The sequence below is a fragment of the Tauraco erythrolophus genome, chromosome 10 (assembly GCF_009769465.1).
Source record: "Tauraco erythrolophus isolate bTauEry1 chromosome 10, bTauEry1.pri, whole genome shotgun sequence".
NCBI classification, from domain to species: domain Eukaryota; kingdom Metazoa; phylum Chordata; class Aves; order Musophagiformes; family Musophagidae; genus Tauraco; species Tauraco erythrolophus.
Genome location: NC_141474.1, coordinates 13,671,903 through 13,692,448, shown reverse-complemented (window position 1 = coordinate 13,692,448; position 20,546 = coordinate 13,671,903). Strand labels below are relative to the sequence as shown.

At 36.1% G+C, this 20,546-nt stretch overlaps 1 protein-coding gene across 1 annotated transcript in view; it reads right to left on the bottom strand.

Annotated features, from left to right (window-relative positions):
• Nucleotides 1–20,546, bottom strand: part of COL11A1 (collagen type XI alpha 1 chain) — a 160,358-nt gene that overhangs the window by 27,121 nt on the left and 112,691 nt on the right. The window contains 8 exon segments of the mRNA XM_086617862.1: nt 7,369–7,422; nt 7,508–7,561; nt 8,469–8,522; nt 11,448–11,555; nt 12,278–12,331; nt 17,896–17,949; nt 18,924–19,031; nt 19,522–19,629. Of these exon segments, the coding sequence (XP_086473988.1) occupies nt 7,369–7,422; nt 7,508–7,561; nt 8,469–8,522; nt 11,448–11,555; nt 12,278–12,331; nt 17,896–17,949; nt 18,924–19,031; nt 19,522–19,629 (594 nt within the window).

The following is a 20,546-nucleotide window of genomic DNA, read 5'->3' as shown; positions in this document are numbered from 1 at the left end:
TCCCTTTGGGCTTTGGAAGATCTTCCCCTTTATTATTACATATATTGCAAATTTCCTGTTTGTCATCTTTCTTGTATATTATTTTTTCTCTAGAAAATACATTTTGCCTGGAAGGAAGTTTCTGCAAATAAGATAATGCTAATTGGAAATGAATGTCAATGGAGCAAGGATGTTATTGCTATAGCTACTGTTAGAATAAAAAATTACATAAAGAAAAACATAAGGATAAAATAATAGCTTAACAGTTAGTAAAATTTTCAGCACAGGCCACAAAGATGTACACTACATATTTCCTGGTGATGGAAATTGTTTAGTAAAGCAGATGGCTTTAAGGATGCCACCATATGACGAAAATCTGTGCCAGTCAAAGATTATACACTATTAAGTGAATGCTTAAGTTAATTCAGTCTCTTTTTGAGCTTGTATACAGTATTAGTTCAAAGACTGTCTTTGCAGTTGTTCATTTTAAAGTTTATTATGACTGATTATTTTCCAGCTCAGTGGTCTGATAAATAAACCTTTATAGGAAACTACTCTGTTAGTAGAATATTTAGCTATAAGCATCACAGACACACAAATCTGTGAAAGGATAACAGAATCTGCTTTGTGATTGTTATGGAGTGCTGAGACAAGAACTATGTATTTTTATTCCACAGGATTTCTCAATGTAACTGCTGCTAGGGGGATTTTTTGCCTCCATATATATTCTTTTTCCAAACCCAATGAACCTTGTCAGTAATTAATGCCTATAAACAAGAGTACTTCAGTGTTGAAAATGTATTTCACCCAATTCCCAAAACACAGATTTGGAATAAATTTGTGTATCCTTCATATCCTCTATGACCTGTACACCCCTCATCATTCTGTGACAATTTAATTAATACAACATGCATGTCTGTCATTTCCACACAGACAGTATACAAGTATAAATTATAAAATTTTAATTTTAACCAAATCTTATGGTGTAGATACTGAACTTTTTTTCGTAGAAGCTAATAGCAGCACGATGACCTCACTGGGACCAGAATTTGGCCTGAAGTAAATATTACAATAGATGAAGGGAAGAAGATTTGAGTACCCAACTGATTTCCAGAATAGGATATTTAACAGATTACCACAATTTAGAAGCAATATTAAAATGTCCTTTAGAAAGGGCACTTTTAAAGGGTGAATTTGCCTTTAGAAACTGTGGTATGTTTTATTAGACATACTTAAATTTGCAGTAATCTTAAAAATTAATGATCCCTCTCAGTACTTAATATGCATTTGCTTCTGTGATATAGCATTCATTATTTAAAAAAAAAAGTCAAGTCTAGTGGATACTTCAGGTCAATAAGCATTAAGTAAGTTTTCAAGGAAAATTCATCATCTTCATTTCCTTATCCTCTGCACAAAGTTTACTGAATCTGCAGCATCATTAGTACTGGGTGGTTTGTTTCTTTTTTCCCCATGCCTACCATCAATCAAATTAGATTTATGTAGCAACAGAGAATGAAGTCTGGAATTAGCAAACACATTCATGTTATTGAAGTTAGTAGATATGTTATATTTAATAGAGTCCACAATAAGACTCCTTCAACAGCTGTCCCCATTGCAGGACTAACTAACTGAGTGATGTAAGAGTGCTAATTGTGCCAAGTCTTGCCTGACAAGCACCTGTGCCAGTATAATCCCCTTCTAAGCTTCTCAGAGAGTAAGTTCTTTTTCTGCCTTTCTGCCAAACCTGATTTATGATGATTCACATTTGATTTGTAATCCACTCTTTACCCTTCCCATTGATAAACACATCTTTATTTTATGATATCATGCAAGAAGAGAAAAGATGGGCTTTCTTTGACCTAGTGACCTATACTTGGGGACAGCAGGGGAACACTGTGCTCCTGGGATCTCAGGGGTCCATGCATGTTGAAATTGGCAGATGTAGGCAGCCTATATGAGCTCTGTGCATAGTAACTCCCCAATAAGCAACAGTGTGGAAGACAGAAAAATTGGAAGGGCTAGAAAATGCCAAGATGTTCTCTTAAAGAGCATCTGTGAAAGATGAGACCAGTTAAAGTTTTGTCTTACATTGATACTTTTAAATCATTGCTCTACTAAAACAAGTGTGACTCTTCTCTGTATGCAGTCTTTGTTTTTTCTGACACTGATTTTAATCTTCCAAGTATTAGGTACTATGAAAGGTACTACTTGTTTTAGACAGTTGCTAACGGAGTTAAACAATGTTTTGATATAGAAGACTGTAGCTGATATGTATTTACAGAGCACATATTTATAGCTACTAAAAACTGTGCAATCTGTAGGTTATTGTTTGCCCTTGTCCTTTTTTGCATTTTTGGTAAGGATGGTATTAATTCAGAATCCGATGCACCTTCTCCATGGGAAACACCTCATGTTCTTTTGGAAAATAGATTTTATGATCTAATAATGTATTTATTTCACCTCTGGAATATTTGCCTCTTCTGTTATCAAGTCAGATCTTTTAAAAGTTAGTGTGGTCTTTCTTAGGCAAAGCCTTCCTCTGACAGAATTTCAACAAGCAAAAATAGAAATTCTAAACCACAAAGATTAATGTCATTTCACGGACATGTTTAATTCTGAAATCCTCCTTGGATTAAGCAAGCAGAATGATTTGTATCAGGCTAAGGATAGTAGTTTACAAGTCCTTTGTTTTCCTTATTATGACCAGTTCTAGAGAACTGTCCATACAAAGCACAGAGACAGAGAGAGAGTGGATGGAAGGCTGCCAGCTTTTGGTTAAATTCTGGGACATGGCGATTTATTTTATGAGAATGAGAGGCAACTTTGCAATTGACTGGGTTGTGAAAGGGTTCAGTTACACTTTTGCTCCTTTTTTGCCATTCTTATAAAATAGAAAAAAAGAGAAAAAATGTTACCTAGAAGACAATCCCTTTTCATACAGCTACGCATACGTGACTGTGTTATGTATATTATGGCTCTGCGGGAAGGTAAATTTAATCAAGAGAGAAATTCTAAAGCTGTGCTGTATTTTCTGGAAGGGCTTATTTACAAGCATGTTGGAGAAATGGAGAAGGATATGAGATCACAGTCAGTGAGTCATGTAAAGTTATTAAAAGTAATTTGTTATGACAGATATTCAGGTAGTATAAACTGCCATAGACACATCTCGATTAAGAACCTTAGCAATTGTCTGCACACAGGTGCGTGGAAGAATTATATGCACACATAAAGATGTCTGTGCAAACTTATCAGACATGTTTTTAAACTTAGGACGAGAATACTCAATTGATTTTGTCCTCTCACTTCCATCTGCCGTATAAATCAATGACTGATTAAGCATGTAAACTATTGATTTCACTTGTTTACTGTGTTGGACTCCTTATTAGTGTACTATTAAAAAAATTAATTTAGAATTATATAGTAGGAAGGAGTATAAAACCAGATGAGTGTAGTGGTTTTCTAACATCAGACTTTTTCATATAGTAAAACAAATTTAAACTCTGAGAGGCTACAGAAAGAGTGCTTAGGTTCTGCAGACGTTCATCTTGCATTACTCATTGACTCTGCTGGTTTAACACATGCTGTGGAAGGGAGAAAGGGTGGAAGAATGGCACAGTACTCAGTGCAGTTATCACAGATTGGCAAAAATTAGAAAGGCAAATTTATTTTATCAGGATTTGTGGAAGAGGAGTGTGAGGTTAATGTTACTTGTTCTGTTTCCTCTCTCTGTTATAAATTCTTAGATGTTGTAAAACATCTAAGGCCCAGTTTTGAGAAGTCATGAGCAACTTACTAGGTGTGTAGAGTATCTGCATGTTAGGCTTTTGATATCAAATTAGAGATAAGCATGTGTTGGTACATTTTGGTTTTCTGCTTTTCCTTAATTATAAGCACAACAAAGAGAATAATCTCTGTGTTGAAGATGGATTTAAGTGCATCTACTTGAGTGCAAGTCTCAAGACTTCTAGACTGCTCCGTGGAGGCTATGGCATTAATAATGCAAGGCTACATGCACATTTGTACTGCAGATGTCTTTGAACATTTAAACCTTTGTGTGTACAGCAGATGAAACAAGCTAGTTAAAAATACATGGCACTGTGACAAAAGTTGTTTATAATTTGCCAGAAGACAAGGGGGCTTTGAAACCCCAGTATCAATGACAAAATATCTCCCAGTTTAACCATTCAAATATGAAAGGGAGCAATTCTATTTCACTGACCAACAGTGACAACACCAAAATATTTTCCACACTCTGCAATCAGCTTTGCATTGCATCATCTGTAGTATGATATGTCTTTCAGGAAAGGGATGCAGAGGCCAAAGCATGCTGATGTAATAAGAAAAACATTGAGGAAAAATGTGGGAAGAAAAGAAAAAGACAAAATGCATGTTTTGTTTAAAAGCCTGAACTGTCCTCCCATTGTGGGAACTCCTCGTGACAAAACAACTCTTCACAATTTCTAAGCTTGCAGAACCGATTAAATGGAACTGAAATGAAGATGGAAGATGTCCTAACTAGGAATTAACCTGGCATGTACTAATACTTGAGAAGGAGGAGGAAAGTAATTAGAAGAAATAACAATTTCAAAATAATATACTTGGAAGAGTCTCTGTGTGAATGCAGAGAATATGGGAAATAAGCAGGAGCAGATAAAAAAGACAACCAGTGACGAACAGTCTGAATTTCACGTTCTGAAATTAAATTTGGTGGGCTGATTATCACAAATAGTGATTCTAAATCACAGAAAAGTCATGAGGAGAAACAAAGGATTAAGGAATTCAATATAAGTTAATATTTCTACAAAATGACTGGAATATAATTTGATCATGAAACAGTAACAATTAAAGAGGTGATTGAAACCACTGGCAAAATTCCTATTGATTTCGATTGGCCACAATATTGTATAAGGTGTATTTTTTTTAAAGCAGCGAATATAATGGGTGCCACCCTGGATGTAGCGTTCTTATAATAAAGATATTTCTCAGTACTCTAGTGGTCACAGTGCCCATTTTTTTTCTGTATTCCACTGATGTACAGACTCTCTTTTCCCAGTAACCTTTTTTGCCATCTCTACTAGCTTTTATACTCAGACATGGTTTTGGTACTCTTCCCACAGAGAAGAGAGAAATCCTGCAGCTCGTCACAAGGCCAAGCTCTTTAAGCTAAGCTGGAGGAACAACGTCACAAAACTGGGAGATTAGAGGGAAATGCCTTGTTAATAATGCAGTCAAGCAGGAAAGCATCATGTTTTGTATGTCTGAAGCAATTATGAGTAAAGAAAATTGAAGATACAAGAATGCCACTGCTACCAAGAGGTGGGTTGATGCTCAGAGCCACATCGTAAGAAACAGGGAATGCAATGAAGTACTGTCAGCCTAAGACATGACAGTGCTACCATGAAAAAACTACACGATAAAGTTAATATTTTCATCTGCTTGGGCTTAGTACCCTTTGATCTCAAAAGACAAAGGGAGACAAAGTAGGATATTTTTCCATCAAGCCATATATTATACTTCATTATTCTAGTACTCTCTTAATCACATTCCATAGCGCTAGGAAATGATTTATTTGATGGGCATGTCGAATAATTCATGAAACATCTGAAGATGCTATTAAAACAAAATTTTGGTCATACTGATAAGAAGTTGGTGATTCCTTTTGACATAGTGTCCTAATATAACTGAAGGGTTTTTTAAATAAAAGAGCTTTTAGTGAAAAAAACAGACACATAACCAAAATTTTATAGTAGACGTCAAAAATATTGAAGAGCATCATAAGAAAGATCTTTTGGTATTACAGAGGAACAACAAGCTTGTGAGGTACTGCAGGATGAACTGCAGATTTATTTCTTTTTATTTTTCATTATTTTTAGTCATACAAACAATCCTGGGAAAATAATGGCAACTTCCTTATCTTGTGAAAAGAAAGAATATCTAAAAGCTCCATGAAGCAGAGTGACATGCTTTTGGACAGTGATCAAGAAGAGGATCATGACAAATGTAAGTGATTTTGATTGACCTAGTACTTGAGTCATTATTTGTAAATTCATAGATCTGATGGATTTGTACCTAAAGGTACAATACTGGTACACTCTGTCATGTGCATAAAGGAAAGGGAGCAGAAATTAAGACTTCTGAAGTGCTGAAGTTTAGTAATGGTGTATGAGAAAGATGAGGGAATTATTATCTGATGGGACCGCAAGAAAAAAAGAAAACTTGCTTCATATTCTGAAAAGTTATCAATACTGTGAGCTTTCTGACATTCCTGACGATGTCTTCTCTAGGATTCATTGACATCAGTGTTTCACTGAATACATGTGATGCTCTGTGGCAAATATTTAAATACTTAAGAGCAATCTACATAGTTTCTCAATAAGTTATTTATACAGTGGCCTGGAATACATGTCTATTTTGTTTCCTTCACCATATACTCCTTTCAGTATCTTCTTTCCAAACCCAAAGTTAAAGAAAAAATTCATATTACATCTGTAACATTACAACAAAATGCTTTTAGGCTTACGGGCATGATATGGCTGAGGTCACCTAACTTGTTAAAATAAACAAAAATAGGAATTTCAAGAGAATCTCTCTTGAATTTTGTGTTTGCTCTGCATTTTATAATAGATTACACTGATTATTCAAATAAATCATACAAAAAAGGCCATTGCATACAATATTTTTCCTTTAAGAAAAACAAGATACTATCTGACATATTCTTTGGGTAAGATAGGAAATTAAAAAAAACCCACTCAAACCACCCCATATATTATTAGGAAGTTTTCTGAATAGAGAACTGAAAATGGCAATGAAAATAATTTTGCTGAATGAATGTCATATAGCATCACTCTTAAGTCAGGTTTTCAACTAGCGCAATTCATTCTCAAACTTCTGACTTTATTGGAACTGTATCTATCTGTATGAGAAACAGATTCGTATTGATGCTTCAGGTCTGCTTCACCTCACAGATATTTTTACCACTGATGCATTAGATAATAGCTTCCAGATACGGGGCTATACAATATTCTAAGCTACACCAGCATAAAATGAAAAATACTCGAAGCCAATAATGTTACTGTAGGCATCAAACCATGTAGTTAAGGAAATCACCATAACCTTACTTTAATCCTTCACCTGAAAACTGTCTTCCGCTCCAAAGCTCTTTCCTCTGATTGTTAAATATATTTGTGATGTAAAACATGAAATAAAAAGATCAACCAGGGTAAGTCAGCCATTAGGAGTATAGCTAGATCACTATTAACAATTACTAGGTCATTGAAGCATATTTGGGAACTGTAATATATCTATATAGCTCCGAAGGAAAATCAAAATATATATTCATATTCCTGTTTCAATGTTTTCTCTTTCTAAGAGGAGATTGTCAACACTCACCTTTTCACCAACACCTCCAACAGAGCCAATTGAACCTGGGGGACCTTGAGGACCCTACAATGATAAAAGATGTTAGTTATCCCAAATATAGTGCTTATTACTGACTTACTGAGAGAAAAAAAAAAAAGTTAATTCTTACATCAGCTCCATTAGGACCCTGGGGACCTCTTGGACCTGGAGGGCCAGGTGGACCCTGTATCAAAGAAACAATTCGATACAGTTATAATCATAAAGAATAAGTCCAGTGGGGCTTTTTTGGCCATGAGAAATAATATACTCAATCTGTAGAGGACTTTTCACCTTCGCAGTGCTATAGAAACAGCAGGGCCAGATTGCTGCCCATTGCATGGGTTCACAAGGTGGTGAGGGATCTGGGCTATTTTATACGGTACCTGAGCTGGAAATGATCTGATGCTTAGGACTCCTGAGGATTAGTTTCCTGCACTGAATTTTCCCTGCAGGTTACCTGCATACCTCTTCCACTGTGCAAAGACCCTGTGTAGTAACAGCCATTGGACAGTATTGCACCATGGTGCCTACAGATGGGCAATAATAAAGCATCCAGGCTTGGCATAGGGTGTTAGAGGCAAATGTATACTGCAAATAGCTTGCATTTCAGTCAGGACCAGGCCAGAGGGCATTCTGTCAGCAGTATAAACAGTCTCAAGATCACTCAGAGAAACAGAGTAAACGTGGCCAAGTCATGTTTGCCATCTTCTGGCCTGCCATTACCTGAAGCTAAGGCACAATGCCCAGAATTTCAGAAAAGCAGCTCCAAGCTCTCTGGTGTAGTGGTCTCTCCTTTTTCTCTTTCTTTCCTGAACTTGCTTGCCACTGTCCTGTCTCAGACATGTATAGCATTTGCTTTGCTACCTACTCTTCAGAGTATTTTCTTAAGTTACATAAATCTTTATATTAAAGATGAGATAGATGAGGGAAAGCAAAGTAAATCCCAGGGAGAGTTTATGTTACATGAGATGTTTCATAACCAGGCAACAAATTCAAGAGTAGCTTATCAAATTTTGAGCTACAGAGAAAAGACAACAGTACACAGATGATAATTATGGCCCCCAGAGTGACCAATGGGGAAGAAGTCTTACCATTGGGCCCACATCACCATTTTCACCCTTTTCACCTGGTGGGCCAGGCAGACCCTAAAATACATGGAAGAGAAAAGAAAACTATTAGTAGGGTACCTGGAATGATGAGTTCTAAATCAATATGAAACAATATAAAACAGATCTACACGTGAAACTTGGAAACAGAGTGTGGGGGACGACAAGAAAACAAAACCTGTTTACATTCAAAAAAAAAAGTGTTTTATATTACAGCAAATGTATAATTTTGGTAATGTAATTATAATCATAGGGTATTTAAAGTAGGTGAGGAAGAAAATTTTTGAAAAAAAAAGGACACACAAATGCTAGGGTGGCTGACTTTAAAAACACTGCCATCATTATCCAGACCCCAGGTGGGGGTTTGATTTGTGCTATGATACATATATATGTGAAGAAAACATGATCAATGCAGCACAGTGAAGTGGCATGCAAAGATGTCTAGGCTACCTAAGTAGTGGAAGCTGCCTAACTGCTTTAATAAGGTGTCCAGTGGAGGTAATAAATCTTGCTGAGAGGCACTGCATTGGATTATGCAAACATTTCCTTAGAAGCAGCGTCCAAGTTTGATTAGTAACAAACACCATGAGAAGGATACTGCAGCTGATGTTAATACTGATACCTGGTATAATGTTACCCCTGTTAGAAGCTCTGTCACCACTAAGCTGGGTATTCCTAAATGTAGGATCAAAGCATGGCTTCTATAAAAGCAGATCCCCTGGATCTGGAGTTAATAGCATTATACTGATTTACATTACATTAAGATCTGGTTCTAAGTGTCACCTCCTGGGTTCTGCTACTTTTAAAGTATGTTCAAACTATAGTCTTTAGAGAGATGAATCCCATCTCAAATAAACTAGATCTTCCAGTTGCCAACAGTCTACTAAGTTCTATCCCGTCAACATAAAAAGACATTTAGCTTAAAAAATTGAATGCCTTATCCATTATGATTCATGGTCATGATAAATCTAAACAGCTCATTCAACTGCTTGCAGAGGAGGTATTTGTGAAACTTTGAAGGCAATTAAATATTTACTTGATATTTCTGTCTTCAAAAAGACTTTCCAAAGCTATTTGGTGAACTCCTATTTCAACAGTGAAAAACTCCAACTGATTTCACTGAATCAGTATTTCATGCATTATTGGACATGGTATTTTGGGAGTCCTTTCTGTTCCTTTCTGCAAGAAGTAATTGAGATGTTTGTCATTTAATATTTCAAAATTAAAGTAAAATTGCCATAAATTGAATACAAGGTAATCCAGATAAGCCCATAGAGTTTTTCTGATTTTCTTTAATTCAACTTCTTTTGTTAGAAACATCATTATTTTTAAAAATAATATCAAAATTAAATAGCAAGGGAGCTCACAATTAAGGTAATAAATACTCAAAATTACTAATGTTCACTTTTATGAACAAAAATACTTTTTACTTAATGTCCAATGTAAGTAATATAAGTAGAATTTAACTGAAGTAAGTGTTATATAGTTCCCATGGAATATTATATATAAGACAGAGAAAGTTGTTACTCCCCAGCAGTTCATAATTACCATGAGAATTGCATTACCGAGTAAAAGAAACTCCCGATTTCTCAATGGTACTTCAATACCATTAGCATATGTGGAATTTTGGTCCATAGAACAACATATTCAAATTAAAATCTTAATCAGAGAAATAAAATTCCTCATTTGAAATATTTCATTTCCGTAAGTCTCAACCTAATTGATTTTTATATTTAGGTAGCTCAGTGCTCATTCAATTTAAAATGTGAAGGTGGACTTTATTTAAAAATCTCAATTGAAACTGTATCCTAGGTCTGAGAAAAATAACAGGGATAATTTTACTTCACTCTCTTTAAAACAGTAAAAAACGTAACAATTCATAATAAAAGTTAGGAATACTTTTTTCTGAGTTATTATTTCTGAAAATAAAGATGTTTTCAATTTCAAATGCAATATGAATCTACATAAGACATATATGTTGGTGCACTAATGAACTGTTTATCTTCCACAGAGGTTTGGAATATTTTATGAACTTCATTGTAAATTTTGTGAACTACTGTGTAATAGAATTTAAAAACCGATAGGTATAGGTTAAGATTTGGCTTAGTGAAAGAAATGAGTCAGGTCACGCATGGTGCATAGAAAGGAGACATACTGCTTAATATATTCAAATACTATTGCTATAATTTTCTGTTTTTAAAAGAGAGTATATATCATATATATGATTCATGCTTAATGCATGAATTAGAAATGGAAGTGCTCTGTGCAGTGTTTTAATTACATTAAAATAAATTAAAAGTCCTAAATGTTGTCTTCTTTATTTTGCTATACTTAAGTAAATTAAATTTTTGAAAAAGCAGGATTTTTCAGCTGTAATTCTCGGGATGCAGCAGCGAAAAGCCTACATTTTACTGTAGGCTTGCTTTGTGTTTTTTTTGACTTATAAAATAACAATTTTAAGAGGAAGAAACATGAAACTATAGGAACCTGCCAGTGATGGCAGCAGTGTATAAGCATCATGGAGTTCTGCTAATCTTTCAGAATACAAGTAGTGTCTGTGATGATGGTACCACTGAGGAACACACCATGTTGCCAAAACCTATTATGAAAATACAGTAAATGATCGACATGTTAAATACTCCTCCATGTTGAATCTTTTCTTTAAAATGTGTATCTCCAGTAAAAAGAAATGCTCTCGTTAAAACAGAAATTTTTGGACTCTAGAAATGAATGAGTTACTGTATGAAATTCTGAAGCCTATGGTAGCCAGGAGTTCAGTTCCAGAGCATTTTACCAATCTCCTTCAGCACTAGATCTGCTATTTATGCATGAACTCTGTGAATATGGGATCTTTCAGTTATTAATGATGCTATCGTTTATTTAATAGAAGACAACACTCATTCGGTTTATGACACAGAAATCAGGGTTCTTACGGGTGGAGGGTAAAATAATAAAGAAATTTACCTGTAAGCCAATAGGGCCTGGAGGGCCAGGGAAGCCTCGAGGACCTTCATCACCTTTTTGCCCAAACATCCCTTGCTGACCTCTTGGGCCTGGCTCCCCGTCACCTCCCTATTTGGAAACAGTAAAAAGTAAACCTATTACAGGTTTGATAATAATAGATAAAGCTCCACTGAAATCACTGGAAAACAACTAGAAGAGGGCTCAGAATCACAATGTCTTCATAAATGCATTTACCACCTTGATGGAAGGAAATGTTATACAAATAGAATACCAGCATACGCCCTGGTTTAATGTAAGTGAAATGACGCTGCATGTCTCACAAAAATTTCCCTGAATACCTCTTCTGTTTCACATCTGCATAAACATTCTAGATGTTGAATACCTACATATTAATAAATATGAGTAGCATATAGTTCTGCCAGTCTTCATGGTAGAAGAATTCAAGATCAAAAATAAAAATCAATCCACCTAGTGTCAGGTGAATTTTAAAAAGAGATACTCTCTCTTAAATGCATCTGGTACCCAGCCGATTTTACTACTGACTGTCACACAAACCATCAAACAAGTTCACTGAAAGGATGGGCCCCATTCACTATTCACTCTATTTCATTCTTAATAATTCTTTCAAATAATTGCCCTGCTGTAAATCTGAAATGAAATAACACACATGCAGGCTTGTCTACAATAAATAGCTGCTGTGAGGGGACAATGATAGAACTGTTAATAGTGATTTGAAACATACGCTGAGTAATGAGCATGCAGTTCAAAGAACTTGTGAGTATCAGATGAGTTATGGCAAGATTGGGGTTTGCTCTGAATAAACTACTTACAGCTATACCAGGGGCACCAACAGGACCCTGAAGACCTGGTGGACCAGGTGGACCCTGCAACAAACATCCAAAAGGAAAAGTTATTGATTTTGGCATCTGGAATGAGATTAAAAACAAATATAGAGACAATGCTATTTGCACAATCGAGGTCTATTAAGCATTTCTACATTTCTCCATAGAGAATGCAGCATTATTCACAAGTCATAGAATCATAGAATGGTTTGGGTTGGAAAGGACCTTAAAGATCATCTAGTTCCAACCCCCCTGCCATGGGCAGGGACACCTTCCACTAGATCAGGTTGCTCAAAGCCTCATCCTACCTGGCCTTGAACACTTCAGGCTTATCCAGGCAACCTGTTTCAGTGCCTCACCACCCTCACAGTGAAGAATTTCTTCCTTAGATCTGCCCTAAATCTACCCTCTTTCAATTTAAAGCCATTACCCCTTGACCTGCCACTTCATGCTCTTGTAAAAAGTCCCTGTCTAGCTTTCTTGTAGGTCTCCTTTAGGTACCGGAAGGCTGGTAGAAAGTCTCCCTGGAGCCTTCTCTTTTCCAGGCTGAACAACCCCAACAGCCCCCCTCGGATCATCTTTGTGGCCCTCCTCTGAACCCACTCCATCAGTTCCATGTCCTTCTTGTGTTGGGGGACTCAGAGCTGAATGCAGTATTCCAGGTTGGGTCTCACGAGAGCAGAGTAGAGGGGCAGAAGCATCTCCCTGGACCTGCTGGGCCATGCTTCTTTTGGTGCAGCCCAGGATACAGCTGGCTTTCTGGACTGCAAGCGCGCATTGCCGGTTCATGTTGAGCTTTTCATCAACCAACGATCCCAAGTCCTTCTCCTCAGGGCTGTTCTCAATCCGTTCTCCACTCAGGCTGTACTTGTGCTTGGGATTGCCCCGACTCACATGCAGGACCTTGCACTTGGCCTTGCTGAACTTCATTAGGTTCTCACAGGCCCACCTCTCCAGCCTGTCAAGGTACCTCTTGATGGCATCCCTACCCTCCAGTGCGTTGACCACACCACACCACACAGCTTGGTGTCATCTGCAAACTTGCTGAGGGTGCACACAATCACACTGTCCATGTCACTGACAAAGATGTTAAACAGCACCAGATCCAATACTGACCCCTGAGGAACACCACTCATCACTGGTTTCCACTTGGATATCGAGCTGTTGACCGCAATACCTTGAGTGCAACCATCCAGCCAATTCCTTATCCACCGAGTGGTCCATCTGTCAAATCCATGTCTCTCCAACTTAGAGACGAGGATGTCATGTGGGACAGTGTCAAATTCTTTGCACAAGTCCAGGTAGATGATGACAGTTGCTCTTCACTTATCCATCAACGCTGTAACCCTGTCGTAGAAGGCAACTAAATTTTTCAGGTGTAATTTGCCCCTAGTGAAGCCATGTTGACTGTTACCAATCAACTCCTTGTTTTCCATGTGCCTTGGCATAGTTTCCAGGAGGATCTGCTTCATGATCTTGTGGGCACAGAGGTAAGACTGACTGGCCTGTATTTCCCTGGGTCTTCTTTTTTTCCTTTTTAAAGATGGGGGATATGTTTCCCATTTTCCATTTGGTGGGAACTTTGCTGGACTGCCACAACTTCTCAAATATGATGGATAGTGGCTTAGCAACTTCATCTGCCAGTTCCCTCAGGACCTTTCCAGTCAGTACAAACAATCATTATTTGTTTATCTCTCAAAAACTGAGATTTGCACATCTATAATAGACTTAATACTGGCATTGATTCAAAGCATAGTTGTAATGTTTCAGAATATTTAACATAGGTTTCCATGCAAACATGAATCAAAATGAAAAATATTTTTTTCACAATTAAAAATATCAGACCTTTCAATGAGATTTATGCTGAAAAAGTCAACCTTTAAAGCATCATCTAACAATGTATCTTTAAATGAAATGCTTATTATTTGGATTAGTGTTTATGAAATTGCAAATCGTTTTTGCAATAGCACAAAGCTTATTTTGACCTCCAGGAGACATGAAAAAAATCTAAATTCTTGTTGAGCACTGGGAGTCACAGTCTCTTTGATATTAAGTCTCTTTTCAACAGAATAGCAAAAAATATTTCTCTGAAAGCTTAATTTTCTCAGTCTCCTTACAGAATAACAATTTTCACAGTTATATAACGCCTAATTTAGAAGTCAGTTATGCAGATGTGATGTAACGAAGATACCTAACACTGAGAGTATGGGAATGCAAGACATTAATTTATCACGCAGTTAAAATTATGTGCTAGGTTGAATCTATTTTTTGCACCAGCTAGAGAGATTAGACTGATAAAGAGTGAAGCTAAGAAACTGTAACACCTTCCACCTGACAATGGCTGAACTCTAATCTGCTATTTCAGATGTCAAAGAAGTTGTCTGCAGTTTCTAGGCTGGGAATTCTAATTTAGTGCAGAACAATGCTTGGATTTAAAGACCTTGCTAGGGCTAAAATTAGATTATTCTGCCCTTTATAGGGAGATTAGGAAAAGGGACTTCTTAAATCTTAGTAGTCTATTTCTTTCTTTGGGTTTTATGTATATTTTAGAGTATCTTATTTTCTAGAGTGTTTGAAGTGTCAAGCTATGTATTTCTTCTCTTTTATAGTTTTCTTTTCATCGCATACCTGATGGCAATAGGTAAAGCAAAGCTTTTTAGCCTCTATGATGACATATCTAAATTAAAGGACTGCTAGGAATGCTCCTATTAACTGGAAGGGTTACCATGAGAAATGGAATTAGTATGGAGAAATTTAAAAAAAAATCATATTGGAACAGATTACTTCTACACTCTGCAGGATGCTGCTACCTGCTCCTTCATTTTATAGGGTCCAGAATGATATCTATACATTTTTAATCTCATTTAAATACTCATTTCAATATAAATTATTGTTGGAAGGTACTTTGCGATTGATTAATGAGAAGTTATTTGGGCACATGGCCAGACTCTTTTTCCCATTGCTCTGGAGGGTAAATGGAGAGAGACTGGTTAGAATCATCAGGAGAGAATCTTCAGTTAATAAAAGCAGCTGTGATAACGGTGGAGGTTTTGAAACTCAGGACGATGTACATCAGCAATAAAATTATGCTGTCCCTAGCTAGGATATGGCAACGTAGTATTTTGTGTTACCCATTGTAGAGTTAAACCCCCAAACACAAATCCTTGTTAGTTTCAACTGGGAATTGAAGATGTTTCCAGCTCTTCTTAAACAAGAAAGATGGACCAATTCTTCTTTGCTCGGGGTCCTTGCTGTGATTAGACTTTAAATGCCCACCAAGGCTCTTATGGATGTCTAGGTATTGTGAGTATCTATTCTTTATGTCCTGTGATTTCAGAAATAGGTACTTACTTCCTCTTCAGAATCTTTCAAAAGCAACCAAGGCCTTTCCTCCCTGCCCCAATACACAACGGTCAGCATGTTGAAAGGAAAGCAGATTTGAAATAAATACATTCTTAAATTGTCAGGGATGAATGACTGTAACTGAGGGCAAACAGAATTCAATACACATGACTTCAAATGGAGTAACATTCATTTCAAATGAGCAGGCCTGAACACTGATTCCTGTATTTCAAGGAAAGCATATTACATTCCCAAACCTTAAACCTCCAAAAGCCTTAAACCTTGAGACTGAGAGTACAGGATACGTTCTCAAATGATTATGTTGAAGGCACTTTATTTGTACAGCAGTTCTGGGGGAACATGCCCAAATACATTAGTAGTCACTATGCGAACTGTGGTCACAGTCTAATGCTCAGCATAACTAGCTATGCTAAAATGGTCTGAAGCAGGAAAGTGTAGCATGTGTTTTTCTCTGAATTTCTCGGATGCAGAATCATCTCTAATGAAGACGCATGTCTAAGGGGAAAACAGAAGGATATGCATGTGATCACATGCAAAGCCCGAAGTAGGCTTACTCTGCCCTTTCCTTTAAATGCCTGGTTTTCCTGTGTACACAGGGCCTGTACTGTAATGAACCTCTTTAGGTGGACAAAGAGGAGCTGCATATATCTCTGTGTATCCCACAGCTGGTGTACAACTACAACAGCAAATAGATTAAGATTGATTTTTCAGTTAACTGGGAACAAGTTTTAAAACTGACTTTTAAACAAGTTTTAATTTGATAAATTAATTTTACTAAGTTAACTAAAGCATTCAGCTCAGATTATGCAAAAGTAATTTTAGTCTGAGAGGATTTGTTTACAACTTGGTTATATGTATGTTTCTTGGAAAACTAGGGTTTATAATAGAAGTGCTCTCTCATCCATATGTATAACATTACATTCCTTATGTTAACGAGGCATTAAAAATAGTTTATTACAGCACTCATGATTTGATCTAGTAAAATTGTGAAAAGTATATGTTTTCTGCACTGGAAACTGCAGAAATCTTTCTCACATAACTAATTGAAAAGGACAAGATTATCCTTAAAACCAAAAAAAAAACCCTTGTCGTTTTTTTGCACATTTTGTCTCCACATATTTTTAATATGAAATTATCATAAAACTGTGATTTACTTGAATTGTATGTATCTGCCTATAAAACATCATCTGATTATGTGTAAGCCGTAAATTTGGTCCAATTTTTAGAAGCAATCTACTTTTATGATGCTCTATAAGTTGTTAATCATAATAAGCACACGATGTTTTCAAGATAGTAAATATGCTTAGTTATGAATACTCCTATGGTGAGTTCTGAACTTTGCTAACTGTGAATATTGATGAAATATAATAATAAAAAAATATTTCTACAATTACTTCTCCATTTTCTCTTAAGGAAAATTATTCAAATAAAATGCCAGTTTATCTTGAAATTGAACAAAAAGGAAAACCAAAACTTTTCTGAATTTTTGAGAAAGAAACCAAAATCAAACAGAAAAAAAAAAGCTAGTTTTAGTCTTTCTATCTTCAAATTTTACAGTGGAAAAAGATTATTTTTATATTTCTGGCCTCAATCAAAAGAGGACATGTTTGAACTTTAGAAATAATTTTTAAGACAAAAACATTTCAAATTAAATCAGTAGAATGCTGATTAGTCCTAAGATCACTAATAGGTCTAGTGATAATATTTGAAAACTCATATAAGGCATTTCATTTGAGGTTTTCACTGTTCTGAAATGTTGCAATCAGTTAAGTGTTCTCTCCAAAAATTAGATATTCTTTAAAAATTTTAAAAATATATTAGTAGATTTTTCTGCTGAGTCTTCATATTCTTCCTCGTTATGGCTAAGAAGCTAAACCTGGGATCCAGTCAGTGAAGTAACTTAAACACAGTAAGAGAATGTATGTATATTCTTGATCTCTCTCAGTTCAAATGTAGAATGGATGAATTAAAATTATATAGGAAGGGTGCTTAAGAATGTAATTTAGCTATCTATTTTTTAATGATTCCAAAAGCTCAAGAAATATGTGAAATACAAAACATAGGCATGGCTCTACAAGTACAAACCTCTAGTGTTTCATTAAAACTCAACATTATTTTGAAGAAACATTTTTAAAGTGTGTCTTTGTTTCTGTTCATTGAGGTAGCAACACTACCTGCATACTTCATGCATGAATACTTTTTATTTATGAAGAATGTAATAGACAAAGGATTTTGCTACTTACGTTTTCTCCCTTGTCACCTTTACTACCTTTCTGACCCGGTTCACCAATTTCACCCTGTAATTGAAAGTTGAAAAGTTAAACTTCTTGTTTAAAGTGGTCTCCTTCACACTTAGCTGAAGTCAGTATCACAGTGTCTTTAAATGTTCCCTTTGATGTGATTATTCAGTATTTTATGCTGCTGCTTCAAGTGTGACGGCCTACAGGGGGCAATTCTGCATCGATCAATAGCGTATCATTAATCCAGATATTGATTGCTATACTGCAAAGAACAAGACCTGGCTTTGAAGTATAGTGCAACTGAGCTCTAAATAGAGGCAATTGTGTTCCTCATGTGACCTTCAATATGAACTTATAATGAAAGCATCCTGATTTACAGACTCACCTAACTGTATGTGACTGAACAACTGCTTCTTACTGTAGTGTACAGTATTTCAAAAATTTAAAATTATTCAAATCAACAGGAAACTATGTCAGAAAAAAATTGTTTTCTTTATACAATAATAGAAGAAATTATGCTAACTAACAGAACAGTGCTGACTCAAGCAAACATACAAGATGATTCTGAAAGGTACTGCGTCCAAAATTCTGTAGGAAGTCAACAGAACATCTCTGCTGTGAACATATTATTTTGACACCCTCAACCTATCAACAGTGGTTTCAAATCACTAGACACTACTGAGAAAATTTTATCTTATTCAGCAAACCAAGTTTCTAAAATAGGCAAAAATCAATTTTGACATCATCTGCCTTGATTTATTTTGCCATACTTTCGTCCTTGTTTCTCCACCAGGATAAATGTTAGTCAACTAGTTCTTGAACACAAATCCCAATGTCCCATGACATCTGTCCCTCAGATATCTGATTACAGAAGGGTTTTTTTTTTTTTTTTTGCAGTGGGTGGAGGGACTTTGGGGGGTGCAGGGATAAGAGCTGCTTCGTCACCATATTTATTGTGAGGAAAGCTACAACCGGAGAACTGTACTGACAGACCTTCTCGCAGATGCACTATACCAATTATAATGACTCACCTTGTCACCATCTTCTCCAGGAGAACCACTAGGACCAGCAGGACCAGGAAGTCCTACAGGACCCTGTACTCCATCACGTCCAGCTGGACCTTGAGGACCTTTTTCACCCTGGTTTTGAAGAAAAAGAAGCGATCTGCATTATCACAGGAGACTAATGACGATTTCAGTACAAGGAGTCACATTGCCAATAGAAAATTTAAAAAAAAAAACAACCCAAAGCAACAGAAAGGAAACTATAGAGGGAAGAGAATGTATCAGAAAATTATACTAAGTACTAATGGAAGCCAATAACAAATACAGTTGTACTCTAATGCACAGTGGCTGGGTACAAAGTTTTAATGAAAGACTGATTTCACAAACTTTTTTATTTTTATTATATTCACTCCCTGCTGTGATAATAACAGGTTTAACCCTTCTTGGGTGTTAGAGGGTATGACATAAATGTTTTACTGTTTATATTTACTTAATTGTAAATATAAAAGGAGTAGCTTAGGTATTCTGAGGACACATTTAATAGGCAAATACTAGAGTGAGAAAAATTGAATTCTGGAATGAAAAGTCTGTGCTGTGATAGTTTTATATGACTCTGATTACTCACAGGAGCACCCTTCTCCCCTGCAGGGCCTGGAGGACCCTGAGGTCCAGGACGACCTGGTAGACCAATTGGGCCAGCAGTGCCTGCTGCTCCACGTTCCCCTGGTGAACCCTGGAAAGAAATAAAAAAATTATAAGAGAATTCTGATATAGCCCTGATAATTGTTGGTGGTTTTCATGACCCAGGTCAACAGAGAAGATACCTGTTGCTCAGTGAGATTCCAGCTAGTAGAAGGGTACACACTCAGCATATGTACAAGTAAAGAAAAAGGCTGAAAGAACTAACCTGAAGTTCACACTCAATAGTTCATATTCCATACTAATTTGAACTTTTTTTCATAAATACTCTTTCCTGTATTTGTTCATTGTAATATGAGTGTGCCTCAGCCTATTTTCAAGAACTTTTTTCCCTTTGTGTTTCCAAAATACATTAACGTACTTTTTGATGAAAGAATATTCAGCATATTAAAATACAGAAGTAACTCACACCACAACCCAAATTTTTGGGTCAAGTTTTGTGCTGTATATTGTTATGTTGATCAATATGTTTCTGCATTTCAATTCACCTGTGTAAAAATCTATTGAAGTATAATGACTAATTTGATGTGTCATACAGAGGAGGCTTGGATGTGCAGGTATCTTTAGATAAGCACAGAAAAAGTTGAAAATCTATTAGTGCATATTAAAGGGGAAAAGGCAGGTGCTGTAGGTGGAAACAACACCAGAATTCTGTATTCTAGAATATATTTTTCCAGAGAACAATAGCAGAGAGGAATAATTTTTACTCTAATATCAATAAGCCTCACTTTTAAACGAGTCATATAATTGTCATTACTGTATTCCTTTAATTGTCTAAATAAGTGTTTGGTTTTTCTTCTATCTAAAACTACCAAAGCATCCACAAGTGAAAATTTAATTTCTACCTTCCCTGTCAGTTCTTTCTTTTGAAGCAGTGTAGGGCTTATGGCTGTTTCATAAAGAGTAAATCTTTTAAATATGTCAATCTGCCACAGACCCAAGCTCCATAAC